The sequence below is a fragment of the Podarcis tiliguerta genome (assembly GCF_965153285.1).
Source record: "Podarcis tiliguerta genome assembly, chromosome: 11".
In the NCBI taxonomy this organism is placed as follows: domain Eukaryota; kingdom Metazoa; phylum Chordata; class Lepidosauria; order Squamata; family Lacertidae; genus Podarcis; species Podarcis tiliguerta.
This window is the reverse complement of record NC_139544.1, coordinates 47,048,101-47,067,842: the sequence shown is the minus strand read 5'-3', so window position 1 is coordinate 47,067,842 and position 19,742 is coordinate 47,048,101. Positions and strand designations below refer to the sequence as shown.

Sequence of the window (19,742 nt, the reverse complement as noted above, 5' to 3'; positions counted from 1 at the left end):
GAAGGGCAGCAGTATCTCTGCGGTCGTTCAACAGGAACCCACTGACTGGGACAAACCAAGTATATGCACCCGGACCGGTTTTCTGAAAAAAAAAGCTGCAGCCAAGTCAGGAGAACATTGCACATTAAGAAAACTTGAAGACATGCTCTTCTTTTTGTTACATGGTTTTTAATGTCCTTGTGAGAAAAGGCAACAGCGCAAAGGTAGTTAGAAGTTCCTCTTACACTCTTCCAGCAGCCGGCTTGTGTGTCAGCCCATTGCTATTCTCCATTAGTGCCATATGCAATAGTGCTGTGCAGAACCCTGTGCCCATAGCCTATCGGGAAGGTAGTCGTTGCTGGTGTTCTTTATGCAGCACATAGTTAAGCTATGGAACTCACTTCCACAGGGGGCAGTGATAACTACCAACTTGGACGGCTTTAAAGGAGAATCAGACAATTAAACGTTCAACAACATGTCTCTGAATATCAGTTGCTGGCAACTGCAAGTGGGCAGAATGTTGTTGCGCCCATGTCCAGCTTGAAGGCCACATGGGCATCTGATTGGCCACTGTGAGAACTCATACCCCTCATTTTTGGGGGGATTGTAGCTCTTAGGGGGTCTCCTAAAAACTAAGCACCCATGGACTATAGTTCTCAGGATTCTTAGAGCAGGGGGGAACCATGACAATGGTATAAAGGTGCTTTAAATGAAAGTTGTGGATGAGACCAAACCAGGCATAGGCAAGTTCGGCCCTCCAGATGCTTTGAGACTACAGCTCCCATCATCCCTAGCGAACAGGACCAGTGGTCAGGGATGATGGGAGTTGTAGTCCCAAAACATCTGGAGGGCTGAATTTGCCTATGCCTGGACCAAACAATGCATATTCATAATCTTGTTCCTCTAAAGAACAGCTGAGTGTGCTGCACTTGCAGATATCCAGTTCTACCTTCTCAACAAGCCTGCGGGGTAGGCTGGGCTCAGATAATAGCTGATCCAAGGTCATGAAGAGACCTTTGTGGGCGGTGCAAGACCGGAACTGCAGTTTTGAGTACCCTGCACTGCTGTTTGGTATCGCACTGGTTTGGCTCTGGGTTGTTTTTTTAAACAGCACATTTCTAGTGCACTGCAAAAGGACTCGGTGCTGTCTTCTAGCCTCTCGCTATAAAAATGGAACATTTTACATTATGTCTACTATATTCACTGCTGGGGAAGAGCAAATAAGCTCACCCCGCTTGCACAACCTCACCTCTTGCTGATTTCTGAGCAAAATAACGTCTGCACGCGGCAGCTTGCTTCTTACTGCCAAAAAAGGGACCGCAATTTCGCAAAACTACAAAATACCGCGTGTTTTTATTGGCCTCTTAGTGTCTTTAAAGAACAAATCGACCTGAGCCGCCGTAGGGAGATACTTATTTGGAAAAACCGGACAAAATAAACATGAAACAATCGTTCTTACTCGCTTTTAACGTCAACGGTGTTCCCAAGAGTTCTCCCCCCTCTACCTAAACGGGGGCGTTTATAGCTTTAGCGCGCACATTTACGGGCAGCGTGTCCTACATAACTCTGGAACGTTCATGCTTCCCGCGTTCTATTAATATCAAAGGAGCCTCCGCTGCTCCGGAACTTTCGCGTCTTGGGAGTTCTGACGCCGCCATAGCGCTGCAACGTTCGGGTTTCCGGCGTTCTATCAACATCAAAGTGGTATCCGCCGCTTCGGAACTTCCGCGTGCCGAGAGTTCTGCCCGCCACCAAAGGCTTCTCCGCTCAGCGCTGCGCCAGCTTGCCTTCCATCCATCCCTGGCGCTGACTCCAGCTGATCCCCATCTGCCGCTTCGCTCCGTCGTCAGCTCCGCCTCCCGGCAGCGGGAAGTGGCTTTGGCCTCCTGTATGGCTCCTCCGCTCCTTCCGGTCCCTCCTCTCCTCTCGCCGGCTGTGTCTCTCGGTGCCCTCAGCACGAGGGTGCCGGCCCAGGAGGGCTCCCCAGAACGCTCTGCTTCGCCTTCTGCTGAGTGGCGCTGAGTCCCGCAGGCGCCTCCCAGGATGAAGTGCCACTACGAGGTGCTGGGGGTGAAGCGCGACGCCTCCGACGAAGACCTGAAGCGAGCCTACCGGAGGCTGGCGTTACGTTGGCATCCAGGTATTTATTATTTACTTGTGTCATAAATATATATATATATATATACCGCTTTAGAGCCGTTTTCAAAAAGATAAAACCATAAAATGGGAGCGGGGGTGGGGCGCGTTACAATACATTGAAACACAGAGAAGTTAATATACAAAACCGGATTAAAATTCACACCAGCATTTCTAAGCCTCTGGGTGGGCTTGTCTAAAGGAGGATGTTTTCAGCAGGCGCCGGAAAGAGTAAGGCGAGGGCGCCTGCCTGATATCACTAGGCAAGGATTTCCAAAGGGCAGGTGTTGCCACACTGAATGATCGAATTGTTAGAAATGCGGTAATTGGGTGTTGTGTGGCACCTGGCGTCAATTACAGCCAGGCCTGACGGGGGGGGGGGGTCGAGATAGTTTCTGCCTGACCTCGTGGGACCCATCTGGCCTCTGGGATGTCTCCCCCGCCCCACAAAAACAATCTGGAAAGAAATGAAGCTTTGAGAGAGAGAAACAGCTTGCAGCGTTTCTTTCCTATTGCCTGAGACTCAACTTCCTTTAGTCAGGTCTTGATCCTATGCACAATTACCTGGAAGTAAGCCCCATCGGAAAAACAAAGAGTTTACCTCTGAGATGTGGTATAGGCGACTGCTCTATAAGTTGGTTTAATAGCTGCACCTAGCAGTTCTGTTAAAATGAAAATCAAGTGTCTTACACTTTTCAGTGCAAAATCATTTCATACTCTGCTTAACGACATCATCATCGAGGGCTACAGACTTGGTGCCTCTGTATTGTGACTAATATTAAATAAAAGTTGGTAGCCTAGAATGAAGCTGTATTCTTAATCCGACACCTGATTAGTTATTAATTGATGCTAGCTTAATATCCTGCTTTTTGACCCTCTTACTGTGTGCAGAGGGGCTTAGAATGGAAAACGGTAGTTTGATGTAAAATATAAAATAAGCAGTTAATAAGTCTTCGTTTGATATATTTCCGAGAAGTGTAGCTTTGTTAGTCTGTTGTAGCAAAAAAAAGCAAAGACTCTTGTTAAAGAATAACAAATTTATTATGGCAAAAACCTGCACCATAACCAATTTGTTTGCCTTTAAAAAGTGCTAAAGAATTCTCAGCTGTTTTCGTCCAGTATATTAGATATATTGAATAGCCAACTAATATATTAGTTATACTGTACTCAGAATAGGCCATTGATTTCAGTGCATGTACTCTAAGAATGGCTGGCACTGGATGCCAACCATATTGCTTTGTTATGTTGTACTCTTGCATTATCCAAACACAGGAAGGGTGCCTCTGCATAGTTTATTAATTGTTTTAGTGAGGTCATAATAACTGTGGCTGGCAGCACAAATGCTATGGAGTGCGCTTTCTATGAGCAACCTCTGACAACATGATCCTATACATGTTTACTCAAAATTAGATCCCATTGAGTTCAGGAAGGCATCAGCAGCAGGAGCCCCAAACATTGTAGAATCACAAAACCACCAACGTTGGGGGGGGGGACCCCCCAAAAACAGCCCAGTGAAGACTTGTATGCTCACTGCCTGACTGATATGGGAGCTCTTCAATGTTTTAAGGCATGTTCCATATGGCATCTTTTATGTCTTGAGCCTAAGCCTTCCTACTTGAAAGCACATCCCATGGTGATCAGTAAGGATTAATAACCGTCCTTGAGGAATGATTAAGGGCAGGCATCCCCAAACTTGGCCCTCCAGCTATTTTTGAGACTACAATTCCCATCACCTCTGACCACTGGTCCTGTTAGCTAGGGATGATGGGAGTTGTAGTCCCAAAACAGCTGGAGGGCCAAGTTGGGGATGCCTGATTAAGGGTCTGGAATCCATGCCTTAAGAGGAACGGTTGAAGGACTTGGGTATGTATAGCCTGGAAAAGAGGAGACTGAGAGCAGGTATGATAGCCATCTTCAAATATCTAAAGGGTTGTCACATAGAAGATGGGGAAAGATTGTTTTCTCCTGCTCTGGAGGGTAGGATTCCATCCAATGGATTCAAGTTACAAGAAGGGAGACTAAACATCAGGAAGAACTTTCTGACACTAAGAGCTGTTCAACTCCCTCCCAAGTCCATGGAGGTTTTTAAGCAGAGGTTGGGTGGCCATCTGTCATGGATGCTTTATAGCTGAGATTCCTGCATTTCCAGTTCTGGCTGGTTTGCCAGCTATGGCCCCTTTTGGCCAGAAATACTTCTCCATTGCACTTGTAGATGATTCTGAAGCTTCTAAAAGGATCCAGAAGAATTATCGACGAAAGAAGAATGACGGATAAAATTGATGGACTATGCAGAACTGGATAAATTAACAGGAAGGATTTGAAACCTGCGGGACCAGAGATTCTTAGAAGACTGGAGTAAATATGCAAACTATTTGAAAAGTAATTCTAATGAACAGATTACGCTAGTAGGACTGCAAGAAGTTTTATAAGGAGGACTATCTGAAATATTGCAAGAAAGACCATGAGGAGAATTATTAGTTAATGATAATTAAGAGTAATAGAGAAATTAAGAAATGCAGAATAAGTGATAAAGAACGGAAAATCATCAGAGGTGTTGACGGAAGTCTAAAACGTTGTATAAGATAAGAAGATATGTTATATGAGTGTTAGAAATGATGTGTTAAAAAACCCCAATAAAAATGTAAAAAAAAGAAAGAAAAAGAAACTCCTAAAAGGACCCAAAACGCAGCAGCTGGTTTACCATCTGGTGTGCCATTCAAAACCTGCACGGCCCATTTCAAAACAGCTACACTGGTTTTCTGTTTGTTTCTGGGCCCAGTTCAAGGGGTTCACATACGTCCCTAAAACCTGAAAGACCCCCCTCCTTCCCTTAAGACTTCCCCTAAGCTGTGGAATCCCCTCCCCACAGGGGTGCCCTTGACACCTGGATTATATCGCTTTCTCTGTATGCTGAAAACTCATCTCTCTACCCATACCTTAAACACCTGAGTTACATGAATTGTTGCCAATGCTCACTCTCCTCAGAGTAGATCCATTGAAATGGAACGGTGGCACCAGTCAGAAGAGCATGAGGCTCCTAATTTGAGGGTCGTGGGTTCAGGCTCCATGTCGGACAAAAGATTCCTGCATTGCAGGGGGTCAGACTGGATGACCCTCGTGGTCCCTTCGAGCTCTACAGTTCTGTGATTCTGTAAGTTGTGCCTATTAATTTCAGTGGGCTTACTCTGAAGGAAACTAATATTGGATGAAACCCTGTATTTTTTGGACCCACCCTGTTCATCTTTCTGTAAATTATTTTGGCTGGTTTAATATATTTAATAATAATAATAATAATTTTTATTTATACCCCACCCTCCCCAGCCAGAGCCAGGCTCAGGGCGGCTAACACCAGTAAAATTACAGTAAAAACATAATGGGGGGGGGGGCCAATTTTAAATACAGGATAAAATGCAATTTAAAATGCAGCCTCTTTTTAAAAGTAGCCCATAGATCAAAACCGTAAGGGGAGGGAAACATAAGGGTCAGACTGAGTCCAAACCAAAGGCCAGGCAGAACAGCTCTGTCTTGCAGGCTCTGTGGAAAGATGTCAAGTCCCGCAGGACCCTAGTCTCTTGTGACAGAGCGTTCCACCAAGTCGGGGCCAGTACTGAAAAGGCCCTGGCCATAGCTGAGACCAACCTAACCACCTTGCGACTTGGGACCTCCAAAGTGTTGTTATTTGTGGGCCTTAAGGTCCTCCGCAGGGCCTACCAGGAGAGGCGGTCCCTTAGGTATGTGGGTCCTAGGCCGCATAGGGCTTTAAAGGTCAAAACCAGCACCTTAAACCTGACCCTGTACTCTACCAGGAGCCAGTGCAGTTGGTAAAGCACTGGGTGAATGTGATCCTGCGGCAAGGACCTCGCCACAGCATTCTGCGCCCGCAGAATTTACTTCCTGCCATGTCAGTGGCGCTTTCCTGTTCTTCCCTGATTTCAACCCGGCCGTGTTGCTTAAATCTCTGCAGACAAGAACCTCGAAAACGCTGAAGAAGCGGCTGAGCAGTTCAAGCTGATCCAAGCTGCGTACGACGTCCTGAGCGATCCCCAAGAAAGAGCCTGGTAAGCCTTTGCCATCTCCTCTCCTGGATGGTTGCAGTCCGAGTCCCCACTCAGCCGCCTATGGTAGAGTCTAAGCCAATGCCCTGGGACTGAAAGAAGAACGGTGATTTTCTTCCATTCTGCACTGAAAAGCTTCAGGCTTTGCTTTCTGTTCTTCTTCTTAGGTACGACAATCACAGGGAAGCTTTGCTGAAAGGGGGCGTCGATGGAGAATACCAAGATGACAGCCTGGACATCTTCCAATATTTCACCGTTACCTGTTACTCCGGCTATGGAGATGATGAGAAGGTAACTCAACACGAAGAGAACCACAGAAATTAGGCAGTGTCCAGTGAAACCTGTAACAGACGTTGTTGCACTGTGGCAGAGTCCTGTCCACAATACCAGCCAGCCATGCCGTTTTCAAGATACTACTCTCTGTTTCCCGTCTAAATATCCCTTTTATTTGTTTTATCCTCTTTTTTTTGCATATTATTTATTTTTTAACATTCTTACAATGCATCAGTAAACATTGTCATATTACATTACAAGGCTTATTATAATATACTTTCCAACATTTATACAAAGATTATATACAAATTTTATATACCTGAAAAGAAAGAAAAAATTAAAGGAAAAAAAGAAACACAAACTTTTCCAAAATCATATACATACCAACACATTGGACTTTCCGTCTTTCCCGCCGTATATCCCCCCCCCCTTTTTTTTACAAATGAATGTACTCTTATTATTGTATATTTCTTTTACGTTTTATCTAATACATTCCTATAACAATATGTGCTTTTGATCTTACGTTTTATCAGCCAACAGGTGTCTGTGGCTGCTGAGCTCACAGAGCTCTTTCTTCCCCCTTCTCTTCTTAGATTCCACCCACAAAATATTTTTTGGGGTGCTTCTGCAAACCGTGGCATTCCTCCAAGTCCAGAGACACCTCCCTCCCTTATGCATAGGTTATAGTTACCCAGAGAACTAAATCACTAATTTGCAGCCTCATTGATCCAGAAAATCGCGGGAGCAAAGCGATTCAATTGGGGGGGGGGGGTATACCAGCGTCCAGCTCGTTCCTGGAGGAACAGAAGCATGTGTCGTGTGCAGAAATCGGGGGGTGGGAGGGAGTAGCGACAATGTCCGATGATGTTGGTACCCACTGCTGTGAGCAAAATTTAGAACGACATGCCCATATGTTGGTTAAAAAGTCACATTTCCATAATGCAACACGTCCTGCAGTGTGACAGGAACATTAGAAAACAAACTAATCTGGGAAACTAACAGGATATTCCTCCCATCTGAATGCACCTTAACGGGGGATGGTTACAAACCAGCCCAACAGCTGAATTGTGTATCAGAAGCTGGGAAACCTGAACAGTTCTTCCCACACACCATCACTTCCGTTTAGTCACCTGTGCAGGTAACTGAGCCCTGCGATCTCTTTCAGGGCTTCTTCGCGGTGTATCGGCACGTCTTCGAAATGATTGTGAAGGAAGAAATGGAATCCATGCCGGAGGAAGATGCTGAAGAATTTCCAAGTTTTGGAGACTCCCAGAGTGACTTTGACACGGTAAGAAGCCAAGGCTGCAGTCCTGTATACACCTTGTTGTTGTTGTTTAGCCGTTTAGTCGTGTCTGACTCTTCGTGACCCCATGGACCAGAGCACGCCAGGCACTCCTGTCTTCCACTGCCTCCCGCAGTTTGGTCAAACTCATGCTGGTAGCTTCAAGAACACTGTCCAACCATCTCGTCCTCTGTCGTCCCCTTCTCCTTGTGCCCTCCATGTTTCCCGACATCAGGGTCTTTTCCAGGGAATCTTCTCTTCTCATGAGGTGGCCAAAGTATTGGAGCTTCAGCTTCACGATCTGTACACACCTACCTGGGGGTAAGTCCCACTGAACTCAGTGGGGCTTACTTCCGAGTAGACATATATAGGATTGCACTGTAGACTCATCGGCTCATAGAACTGTAGGGTTGGGAAAGGGACCTCAAGTGTCATCTCACCCAAAACCCTGCAATGGAGGACTAATTGATTTGTAACACAGTTTTTTGCATGGTGCACCTGTAGTTTGGTTTGCTGCTAAATCGCCCCCAAATGCTGGTTGTCAGGGGACCACCATCGGAACAGGGAAGGGAGGCAGAGGGGCAATTGGGATACAGGGATCTCTGAAAATCCTGAGAAGCAGTTCCTCTTCCTGCGATGGGGAAAGCCACACCTCCAATGGGGAAGAGGATGCTTCTGGGAGCCCCAGCACCGCCCCTGGTCAGTCTGAGGGTGGGAAAAGCCACACCTCCCGGGTAAAGGAGGGGAAAGGGCTAGAGGATGCTGCTGGGAGCCTCAGCACCGCTCCTGGCCAAACCGGCCAGGAGGGAAGCACGCCTCTTCCGTCGCCCACCTTGCGCAGAGATGTAAAATGCAAAGAGGGAAGGAAAAGGCTGGGGGTGACTAAGCTCTTATGTTGGGGGAGGACCCGGAAATGACCGCTCCCGGATTCTGCTAGCGATTGCGGCAGACATGAACTTGTGGTTCTGCCCTGTAAATAGTTTTGCACCAAAAACAAAACCTGTAAAAGACAGGTCAGAGTCCCGACTGGTTACTCACGAGCAACCACCACTGCCATCTGACACTGGTATTACATAGTGGACGTTCCTCTTCTCCACCAGTGCAATGGCTTCTTTCCAGAAATCTAGACTGGTGATCTCGGCTCCTGTGGTGAGCCATTCTGTATGAACACATTAAGATCTACCACTGCACCTCCGTGGAGTAGAGGGCCCCCTCTTCTGATCCTGATACCCGGGAGAGTCTGTAGGGAAGGAGGTCGTCTTCCGTGTCTTTTGGGGGCCTTTGTCATGTAGGTCTTCAAACTCTAATGCCCTTGAATCGGGCCTGGAAACCAACTGATAGCCAGGCCAGCTGTTTGGAAACAGAGCCTAGGTGAAATCTGAGGGTACCCTGTCACTAATCTGGCCACTGCATTTTGGGCCAGTTTTGAAGTTTCTGGGTTGATCTTCAAGGGCAGCCCCATGTAGAGCACATCGCAGCAATCCAGCCTGTCAGTTGCTAGGCCGTGGCCTACAGTGGCCAAGTCCTTCCTGTCCAAAAGGGGTTGCAAATCGTCCCTTTAAAGGACTAATTTTGAAAGCTAGTTAATTGTTGATCCTTCCTTCTGTGCTGTCTCTCCTCTCTCCTCCCAAGTAGGTCGTCCACCCCTTCTATGGATACTGGCAGAGTTTCTGCACCCGGAAGAATTTTGCCTGGAAGGAAGAGTATGACACCAGGCAGGCGTCCAACCGCTGGGAGAAGCGAGCGATGGAGAAGGAGAACAAGAAGACGCGCGACAAAGCCAGGCGGGAGCGCAACGAGCTGGTCCGCGAGCTGGTGGCCTTCATCCGGAAGAGGGACAAGCGGGTTCAGGCGCACCGGAAGCTTCTGGAAGAGCAGAACGCCGAGAAAGCGAGGAAGGCGGAGGAGCTGCGCCGGAAGCAGAAACTGAAGCAAGCAAAGTATGGGAAGCTTTCTCTTAGCCGAGAGCCCGTCGCTGATTTATTTTACCATATTTTTTGCTTTATAAGACTCACTTTTTCCCTCCTAAAAAGTAAGGGGAAATGTGTGTGCGTCTTATGGAGCGAATGCAGGCTGCGCAGCTATCCCAGAAGCCAGAACAGCAAGAGGGATTGCTGCTTTCACTGCGCAGTGATCCCTCTTGCTGTTCTGGCTTCTGAGATTCAGAATATGTTTTTTCTTGTTTTCCTCCTCCAAAAACTAGGTGCGTCTTGTGGTCTGGTGCGTCTTACAGAGCAAAAAAGACGGTATTTATTTTCATGGTATATATCCTGTCCTTTGCAGATTGCAACAGCCAGATAGGGAAGGATCCATAAAAGAACACCACCCTTTGCAACGCATAACAAAAAAATTAATCCATCCTTGCCTGTAGAAAACTATCACGTCAAAGCAGAGGCGAGGCTGGAAGTTTCCTTCCTGAAATGCAGTTGTCTGTTTGCAGGGGGAGACATAGGGAAGGGCACAGTGCTGGCTCCCATGTTTTTTGCGGGGTGGGCTTGGGCAAGATGCACTTACCATGCCCTGTTTGTTTCCCCTAATCCAGAAAGGGAACTTGACGTAAGGATGGAGAAGCTGCGGGGCTCCAGATTGTTGTGGAACCTCAACTCCCATCATGCCTGGCCATTGGCCGTGCTGGCTGAAGCCAATGGGAGCTGGAGTCCAGAAACTTTGGAGCACCACATCTTCCCTGTGGTGTAGTGGTTAAGAGCGCTGGACTCATAATCTAGTGAACTGGGGGCGTCTCCGCTCCTCCACATGCAGCTGCTGGGTGACCTTGGGCTAGCCACACTTCTTTGAAGTCTCTCAGCCCCACTCACCTCACAGAGTGTTTGTTGTGGGAGAGGAAGGGAAAGGAGAATGTGAGCTGCTTTGAGACTCCTTCGGGTAGTGATAAAACAGGATATTAAATCCAAACTCCTCTTCTTCTTCCCTGCATCTGCTTGGTCTGCTTGCTCTTGTCACTGCTTGCGTTCTCGCTGTGAGTGGTGGGGACAGACAGGAAGTGCGAAGGGGAGCAGCAGCAAGGGGAGCAGAGCCTCTGAGCATGCACAGTGGGCCTCTGTGGTGGTGTGGACCTAGGTGGCTGTCCATTGATGCTGGACACCAGCCCTGAAGACAGAGACTCTTACCACTGTGCCCTCACGTTCTCTGAATGGTTCAGGGACTCATAAAATCAGAGAACTGTAGATTTGGAAGGGACCTTGTGGGCTCATTTAGTCCTACCCCCTTGAGATGCAGGAATCTCAGCTAAAGCACCCATGACAGGTGGCCATACAACCTCTGCTTAAAAACCTCCAAGGGAAGAGTGTCCACAACTTTCCAACGGAGTCAAACAGCTCTTAACGGTCAGAAAGTTCTTCCTGATGTTTAGTCGGAAACTCCTTTCTTGTAACTTGAATCCATTGGTTCGAGTCCTACCCTCCTTCTTCCATGTGACAGTCTTGAAGATATTTGAAGATAGCTATCCTATCTCCTCCCAGTCTCCTCTTTTCCAGGCTAAACATGCCCAGCTCCCTTAACCGCTCCTCATAAAACTTACCATAATTTCCCATGTATAAGACTAGGTTTTTTCCCTTTAAAATTATATTAAGAAAATGGGGGGTCGTCATACATGGGACATCCCCCCCATTTTCTTAATTTGGAATCCTCAAAAATAGGGGGCGTCTTATACACGGGGGCATGTTATACACAAAAAAATACGGTAGTTTCCAGAGCCTTGATCATCTTGGTTGCCCTCTTCTGCACACTTTCCAGCTTGTCAACATCCTGCTTAAATTGTTGTGTCCCTTCATCTCAGCGCTGGATTTAGGGCAGTGCCTGTATTGGTATGGCTACCTACTGGGGGCTGGGGGCGGGAAGCAAGTATACCCTAAAGGAATTATTGTGAAAACAAGCAATATTTGTTGAGGAAGGAAGCACCAAATTATGTCCTTGCTCAAGGCACGTATTTCCTGAGTCTGCCGCTGCTTCATCTGTTTGGGAGATTCGAGAGTTCTTTGCTGGTGGAGCCATTTTGATAGCCAAGCATGTCACACAAATCGAACCTTCTCCTTTCAAAGGCTGGTGGAGCAGTATAAGGAGCAGAGCTGGATTGTCATGTCCGATCTGGAGCGAGAACTGCAGCAGATGGAAGCCCAATACGAAAAGGAGTTTGGAGATGGTTCTGATGAAGGAGAGAAGGAGGAAGAGCAGGAGTCAAAAGATGGTAAGGGAGAGATTGCAGTTTGCCACGAATGGCAGAGCCGGGTAAACCTGCCAGTGTTTTCTGCTGGGTTCCAGACTAGGGGACTTGCCAAGCAGCCAGAGGTTCTCGAGTCAACTTGCAGTTTGCAGCAAATACAGGAAGACAGCAAGTTACACTGGGGTTATGCCTGGAACCAAAATTGTGTATAGTCAAAGCACTTTGGGTTCAATGGCAGGTGGGATTGCCAAAGTATTTTTTTTCTGCCCCCTTTTAATTTCAAATTTGCACAAATTAAATGTGCATGAATTAAATGTGCATGAGTTGCAGGCTTACTGTACAGTGGAAACGGCAATATATTAACATTAGCAAAAAAGACAGCACAGATACTCAAGTGTGTTGCTGTAACGTAAGTGAAATCCAGTGGTATTTATTCCCAAGAGAGATTAGAGCAGACATAAGCAAACTTGGCCCTCCAGATGTTTTGGGACTACAACTCCCATCATCCCTAGCTAACAGGACCAGTGGTCAGGGATGATGGGCGTTGTAGTCCCAAAACATCTGGAGGGCCGAGTTTGCCTGTGCCTGGATTAGAGTGTTGGACAAGGACCTGGGAGACCAGGGTTCAAATCTCCATTTGACCATGAAACTACTGGGGGACACTGGGCCAGTCGCTGCCTCTCAGCATAATCTGCCTGGCAGGGTTGTTGCGGTGGTTAAATGAGAACTGTGGTTGCCACCTTGAGCTCTCTGGAGAAAAAGCTTGGAATTTCAATGCTGTAAGGAAATAAATAAAAAATAACTGCATAGGATTACGGGCCAAATGGGATTTCCTTTTGACTAGGCATGACTCACTTGTAAGGCTTCAGTTCAAAATGTAACCCCTATTAATGCCACTCAGTAGGACTTAGCCCTGAGTAATCAAGTGTAGAAATACTGTTCCAAGTATCTTTTACTTGAGTCATTTCAGGTTCCTCTGCCGTTGCTTATCTCTTTCAGATAAATTGAGTGAAGAGGTTGACGAGGCTGATTTTTATGATGATCTCTACTGCCCTGCTTGTGATAAATCCTTTAAGACCGATAAAGCGTGAGTTTTTCTCTTTTTGTTTAACCCCCTTGACACCCGCTGAAAAGAAAACTGGCCTTCCTGGGGGAATATATAGACCACGGGTAGGCAAACTAAGGCCCAGGGGCCAGATCCGGCCCAATCGGCTTCTAAATCCGGCCCACAGACGGTCCAGGAATCAGTGTGTTTTTACATGAGTAGAATGTGTCCTTTTATTTAAAATGCATCTCTGGGTTATTTGTGGGGCATAGGAATTCGTTCATTTCCCCCCAAAAAATATAGTCCAGCCCCCCACAAGGTCTGAGGGACAGTGCACCAGCCCCCTGCTGAAAAAGTTTGCCGACTGCTGATATAGACCCTTTGCTTGTCATGTGTCTCAGACTTTCTTGGAAGAAAGTTGCACTGATTTCCAGGGCGCTTGTCCCAAGTGTGCCTGTGTTTAATCCACGTCTGCAGTTGTCAGGCTGCTCAGGCCCAGCTGCTCTCTTCATAACTCCTCTCTGACAAATCTTTGCAGCATGAAGAACCACGAAAAGTCCAAGAAGCACAGAGAGATGGTAGCCTTGTTGCGGCAACAACTGGAGGAAGAAGAGGAGGGATTTTCTGTTGCTGCGGCTGATGAGAATGAACTGAATGCTGACGAGGAAGAGGAGACAGAAGAACTACCCAAACAAAAGTACTTATTACAAGATGGGGAAAGATGTGGCAGAGCATCTACTTTGCATGCAAAATCTCCCAGGTTCAATCCCAAGCGCCTCCAAGGAGGGAGAGACTTCCCATCCGAAATCCTGGAGAGCTGCTGCCAGTCAGTGGATGCAGCACTGAACTAGATGGGCCAGTGGCCTGACTCAATATAAGGCAGCTTCCTATGTCCCTCAGCTGTTACTGTAAAAGCTCCTTTGGCAATGGGATATTGTAAAAATCAATGTCTTTACTGCCACTGCTAGGCAGGTGGGAGCGTGTTTGGGGTCACAAAAAAAGCATGGAGCAAGATTGTCTCCTGCTTGAATAGTGGTCCCATGTTTGTGACCATAAAAGTGAATGGCACTTACTTAAGCACTTGCTTTTTTCCTCCTCCCTCTAGGTCCTTTTTCCTCGTGTGTTGTTGTCTGTCTAAATTGTGCGTCTGAGAGCAGTGGCCATCTCAGTACTGATTTTTGTAACCTTTAGGCCCCAGACAAAAATGTTCCTCTTTAACTAGGCCTTTGGGTGTCTGTCATCCGATGCCCTTTTAAATGTGTTGTGGAAGGGAGGATTCATGGGTTGTTTTTGTTCTTATTTTTATTATGTATTTTGTTTTTTTATTGTGGTTTTATGTAGTGAACCACACTGATAGGGCGGTATTCAAATTCAATTAATAATAACAATGACAATAATCATCTTAAATAGTCCTTCGTTTACCAGAAAAAAAATAAAATGAGCAGTAAAGTAAAGGTAAATGGACCCCTGACCATTAGGTCCAGTTGGGGTTTCGGTGCTCATCTCGCTTTATTGGCCGAGGGAGCATGACTAAGCCGCTTCTGGAGAACCAGAGCAGCGCACGGAAACGGCGTTTACCTTCCCGCTGGAGCGGTACCTATTTATCTACTTGCACTTTGACGTGCTTTCGAACTGCTAGGTTGGCAGGAGCAGGGACCGAGCAACGGGAGCTCACCCCGTCACGGGGATTCGAACCGCCCACCTTCTGATCGGCAAGTCCTAGGCTCTGTGGTTTAACCCGCAGCACCACCCGCGTCCCAAAATGAGCAGTACTGACATCTTAATACTTTGTTTTTACAGGCTCTCAAAGAAGCAGAGAAAGAAACAAAAACCAATGATGGTAAGAATTATTTTATTTTATTTTTTGGTGTGAATTGCTGTTGCATGTCTTGTGTTGTATAATCTCCACCAGCAATGGCTGCATTCACTCTTGAGTTACACCACTGCAGATGCCTTGAGTGCAAATTGTCTTTTCAGTTTATGTGTTCAATTATGTGGCGTGCATGGTTAATCCCCACAACGGAGGCAGTGACTGGCCCAAGGTCTCCCAGGGAACTTCCAGATTGAGGGAGGACTTGAACCCTGGTCTCCCAGGTCCTAGTCCAACACTCTTTTAAGTACTGTACCACATTGGCGGTAGGAAACGGCTAAGTCTATGAGCACATGAGAACTTAAGAAGTATCTGCTTGATCAGGCCAATGGTCCATCTTGTCCAACAACACTCCTCTTATATTCTTAGGCTCTTATATTCTTATGTTGGCTTCTGTTAGTAGATCTGCAGTTGAAGGCAACCTGAACGATATCCTCGCTACAACCATTTCTCTCATTATGGCTCTTAACCCATGATGAAAACTGGGCCTTGAGAGCGTCCAAGCCTGGGGGGGTGGGGGCTGCCAATTCCCTGTGGGGGTCATCTTTTGAGGGCCCTTAAGCCAGTGAGGACCACAATTGAAGAGGGGGAGTGGACGGGCCAGAGCTGTAGAAAAACCCCTTTGGCTGCCAGGTGACTTCAAGTTGCTGCACTCCCACCAGTGTCCACCAGAGGGCAGGCAGGAGCGAAGCAGAGCCCTCTTTTAAGGAGGAAAAAACGGGAACTGTAGTTCCATCATTCCCAGGTTAAAGGAATGGCTTGCCTTGGGCCCTCTCTGTTTCCAGAGTGCAGTTTCTTAAGGTCCCTGCTGCTCCTGGCTGCTCTCCCTTCTGCCCTGCTCCTTCCCTGGTGTGTTTAAATAGCCATGGGGGTGACCCACCCTCTCCTTTCCCTTCTGACTGCAGCTCCTGGTTTCTCAGATGAGAGGAGTGTTGGTTCAGGGAAGTGTGACTCTTTTGGGGCATATATGGGAGTACCCTCGCAGCAGTGCCTTATTCTTGCAAAGAATGATGGGAATTGGAGTTCTGTTAAGGGGTCCCTTGTCTTCCCAGCATTCCCTAGGACAAGTTGACTGCTGAACCAGTTCTGAACGCTCGTGTTTCTGGCAAGCCTGCATTTGTGGCTGGCCTGAATCCTCAGCAGATTGTGCCCTGATAGACTTGCCGCCGCCCAGTCAAAAGTGTTTCCCAGAGTGTGGCCGCTGTTGCATGTTGACAGCCTCTAGAACAGCCTTTCTCAACCTGTGGGTCCCCAGATGTTGTTGAACTACAACTCCCACCACCCCAGCTAGCAAGGCCAGAGCTCAGGGATGATGGGAGTTGTAGTCCAACAACATCTGGGGACCCATAGGTTGAGAACCACTGCTCTGGGTGCTACAGGTGAGAGCCGAGTGCAGGGTGGAGACCACAGGCACTACCCCTGCCCTAACACCCCATACCCTGGCAGCATCTAGAACAGGGGTGGGAGAACCTCAGGCCTGTGGCCTCCCCAGGAATCTCGTATCTGGTCCCCGGCTGCATGCCTTCCTGAGTCACACTCCACACCAGTCCTGCTTTTCACCCTCCTTTTTGCCTAGCTGGAATGTGTCATTGGACTCTGATTGTGCCTCCTACTTGCCTGGGCTAAAGAGGAATGAGTGTGGGTGGAAAAAGTTGCCTTTTGTACAACGGTAACATTTCACATTTATTGCTCCGCTCACTTTTGCCTCTGGCAGGTGGCTCCAAGACAGTTAGTTGGGAGGGAATGAGGCCCTTGGTCTGAAAAGGACCCCCCACCCCTGATCTAGGGGGGCCACAGGTTTTCCTGTCACCGCTCCAGGGACGGATCTACACTGGTCGCTTATAACGTTAAAAGCACATTATTAAAATGTGACACCAGAGGGCGCTGTAGAACAGTCAGCCTTCGACAATGGAAAACTGCATTGAGTTACATAACGTTAAATTTAATAACGTTTTTACAGATCAATGTAGATCCTGCCTATATCTTAGAATATGGATTTCTTTGGTGTGTCTGCACTGCGGCGTCTCTTGGGTGTCACGTATGCTTCTCTTATTCAAACAGGCGCAGGAAGACTCTCCCAGCGACAGACGCCCAGGGGAGCCCCCAGCAGAGTCGTCTACACAGGCCGGTAGCACCAAGCAGAGCAGCGAGACTGACGAAGCGGGAAACGTCAGCCAAAGCCACAACCTGGAAGATGCAAGTGCTGGGGAAACTGCAGAGCCCACCACAGAGCCCAAAGCAGAGGTGAAAAGGTAAGTGTTTAAAGTTGTGGGGATGCTGGACGCAGCAGTCTGCAATGCGGTTTGAATCCTTGGTGGTGCAATTTAAATCATACAGGTGCGTGGGAAGCTGGGTGTTTTTGGGACTCCTTTTCCCATCAGCTCCTACCAGCAAGGCCGGCGTTCAGGAATGGTGTGAGGGGTGTAGCCTGATGATATCCAGGGCATTGGTTCCCAAAGTGGGCAGCGTAGCCCCTTGCAGGGGTATCCAAAGATTTTTCAAAGAGGGGCAGATTTGATAAAGTGAGGGCCGACCAGAGTTGTTGAGCTTTCTTAAGGATTTTACCCCAGGAACTAAACTGCCACAGGGGCCAAATTAGACCTGCGAAACTGACTTTGGACATGCCTACAAGCAGCACGGAAGGTGTAAAATGACTATCAGACTTCAAAATGTGCTGCTGTTATTATATATTGCCCTTTATCAAAAGATTCCAGGTACAACATTAAGAATACATGTTGCTGGGCATAAAAATAAAAGCAAAATACAGAGCATAATAATAGACAACATAATCATAACAGTCTCCTCTCCCCACACACATACACTAGCTTTAATCGGCCGTAGATTATTTAATGGCCAAAGTCATGAAAGAGGAATGTTTAATGATGGTGTCAGGTGAGCCTCTCTGGGGAGAGCATTCCACAGATGTTAAGGTAATCAGTTTTGTTCAGTTAATAAAACTATTTAGTTTTGTTAACTGGATTTTGAGTGAATGTGCAATTAATCGTCACTATTTTGAATTTTATCGTGGTATTACCTTCCTTAGTTAGCCATGAAATGAATAGTTCTTTCTATAGGGTGGGGGGCACTGGCGATGAGTATGGAAGCAATGGGTTGGTGGGCCAAAAAAATGGTTTGGGAGCCACTGGGCTAGAGAGTCGCTGGTGCGCTATCCCCTGGTATAACGGGATCATTTTTAAGAACATTCTGCAAAGGATTATTATTTTTTTAATGCTAGTTTCAAAGTCCTTGAATCCTGTTAATTTAGCTTCCAGCTGTGCCACTGAACTCAAAGAGTGGCTGACCAGGGTGCTCACAGATGGCAGTGCAGGGGAAGAAAATGCCTCTTCTTTTTTTTCTTCTAGCAATATGAAAGCGAAAGGGAAGAAAACGAAAGACACAAAGAAAAGCTCTGCTGCAAGAGGATCTTCAGAGCATCAAGCAGTGGTATGTAGAAGCGCTTTAGATGTGCATCTTTTTTTACCACCTCTGTCAGCCCCAAACTGTGTGAGAAGGGAAGGGAAGATCTCCCAGGGTGGGAGTCTGGGAGAAGGGAAGCTCCCTTGTGAGATAAGGGTTAAGACAGGCATAGGCAAACTTGGCCCTCCAGATGGTTTGGGACTACAACGCCCATCATCCATAGCTAACAGACCCGGTGGTCAGAGATGATGGGAATTGTAGTCCCAAAAAATCCTGGCAACTGTAGTTTAAGAATACAAGGCATTGTAGGCCTGCCATGGGAGAACAAGCTTTCCCATGATTCTTTGGAGGAAGTCATGTGCTCTGGCTCTGCCCCTGTAAGGTGAAGTTACTGTATTTTTCGCTCTATAGGATGCACTGGACCACAGGACACACCTAGTTTTTAGAGGGGGAAGTTTCTCCCAGAGCTTCTCGGGGCTGCGGGGGAAGCCCGGGTCCCCCCCCCCCCAGGCCCAAAGAGCAAAGAAGCCAAGATAGCGAGCGGGATCCATCCCGCTCGCTGCCTTGGCTTCTGCCATAGCCGGGCGCAACCTCTCCAGCCAGGCGAGGCTGCGCAAGGCTAAAGAAGCCAAAACAGTGAGCGGGATGGATCTCTCTGGCTGGAGAGGCTGCATGCAGCTATGGCAATCCCCCCACCTCCCGCAAAAGCCCACAGGAGCCGGGCACCCTTTAAGGAGTGCGTGGCTCCTGCAGGCTTTTCTATGAGGAGGGAGAAGGGACTGACTGGCCACTTCAGTCCCTTCTCCCTCCTGGAGAAAAGCCCGCAGTAGACGCACGAAGCTTGTGTGCGGCTCTTGGGGGCTTTTCCTACCTGCCTCCCCCCTGCATTGGCTCCATAGGACGCACAGACTTTCCCCCTTAATTTTTAAGAGGGAAAAAGTGTGTCCTATGGAGCGAAAAATACGGTAAATGTTTGTGCTGTTTGCAGGCAAAGAAGGCTCACAAATCTTCTTCTCCCCCACTGCCAGCACGAAGCTTCCCTCCAGTGCGTTACCTGCAGCTGCGAGTTCCAGTCGCGGAATAAGCTCTTCGAACATTTAAAAGCTACAGGCCACGCCAAAGCAGTCCAAGCGCCAGCCATGAACGGAGCCGTCAGCAACAGCAGCAGGAGCAAAAAGGAAAAGAGGCGGAACAGATAACAGGACTTTCTGTGCGAGAGGAACTCCTGACCGGTTTAAAGGGCCACCGTGGCAAAGGCCCCTCGCTTACCCCAAGGAGGCGCAGGATTGGCACCATGAATTAAACAGGGTCAGAAACACCTAGCCCCGTAACACTGTGCTAGCGCATTGTTTAAATTGTTCCATGTTGTTGGGTGTTCTGCCCCCACAAAAAAACCCCCAGTCCTCCTTTAAAATCGATGCCTCAATTGCGCTAACGTTTTATAACACCTCTCCCCCCCCCCTCAAAAGCACAGCTATACCATTCGATCTTCCTTACTTGTAAGG

The 19,742-nt window shown here is 47.7% G+C and overlaps 1 protein-coding gene and 1 long non-coding RNA gene across 2 annotated transcripts; one reads left to right on the top strand and one right to left on the bottom strand.

Annotated features, from left to right (window-relative positions):
- Positions 1 to 154: 154 nt before the first annotated feature.
- DNAJC21 (DnaJ heat shock protein family (Hsp40) member C21) lies at positions 155 to 19,697 on the top strand. Its single transcript, XM_083402956.1, has 12 exons — positions 155 to 2,119; positions 6,080 to 6,173; positions 6,338 to 6,461; positions 7,609 to 7,731; positions 9,361 to 9,665; positions 11,784 to 11,929; positions 12,905 to 12,992; positions 13,489 to 13,647; positions 14,751 to 14,790; positions 16,882 to 17,072; positions 18,183 to 18,264; positions 19,266 to 19,697. The coding sequence occupies exons 1-12, from the start codon at positions 2,023 to 2,025 to the stop codon at positions 19,434 to 19,436; spliced, it is 1,620 nt and encodes a 539-aa protein (XP_083259082.1). The 5' UTR covers positions 155 to 2,022; the 3' UTR covers positions 19,437 to 19,697.
- LOC310659646 lies at positions 7,628 to 9,354 on the bottom strand. The gene is made up of 3 exons (XR_014502901.1): positions 8,453 to 9,354; positions 8,037 to 8,377; positions 7,628 to 7,763 (listed from the first exon to the last, which is right to left on the bottom strand). It is a non-coding gene; the product is annotated as an uncharacterized lncRNA (long non-coding RNA).
- Positions 19,698 to 19,742: the final 45 nt, after the last annotated feature.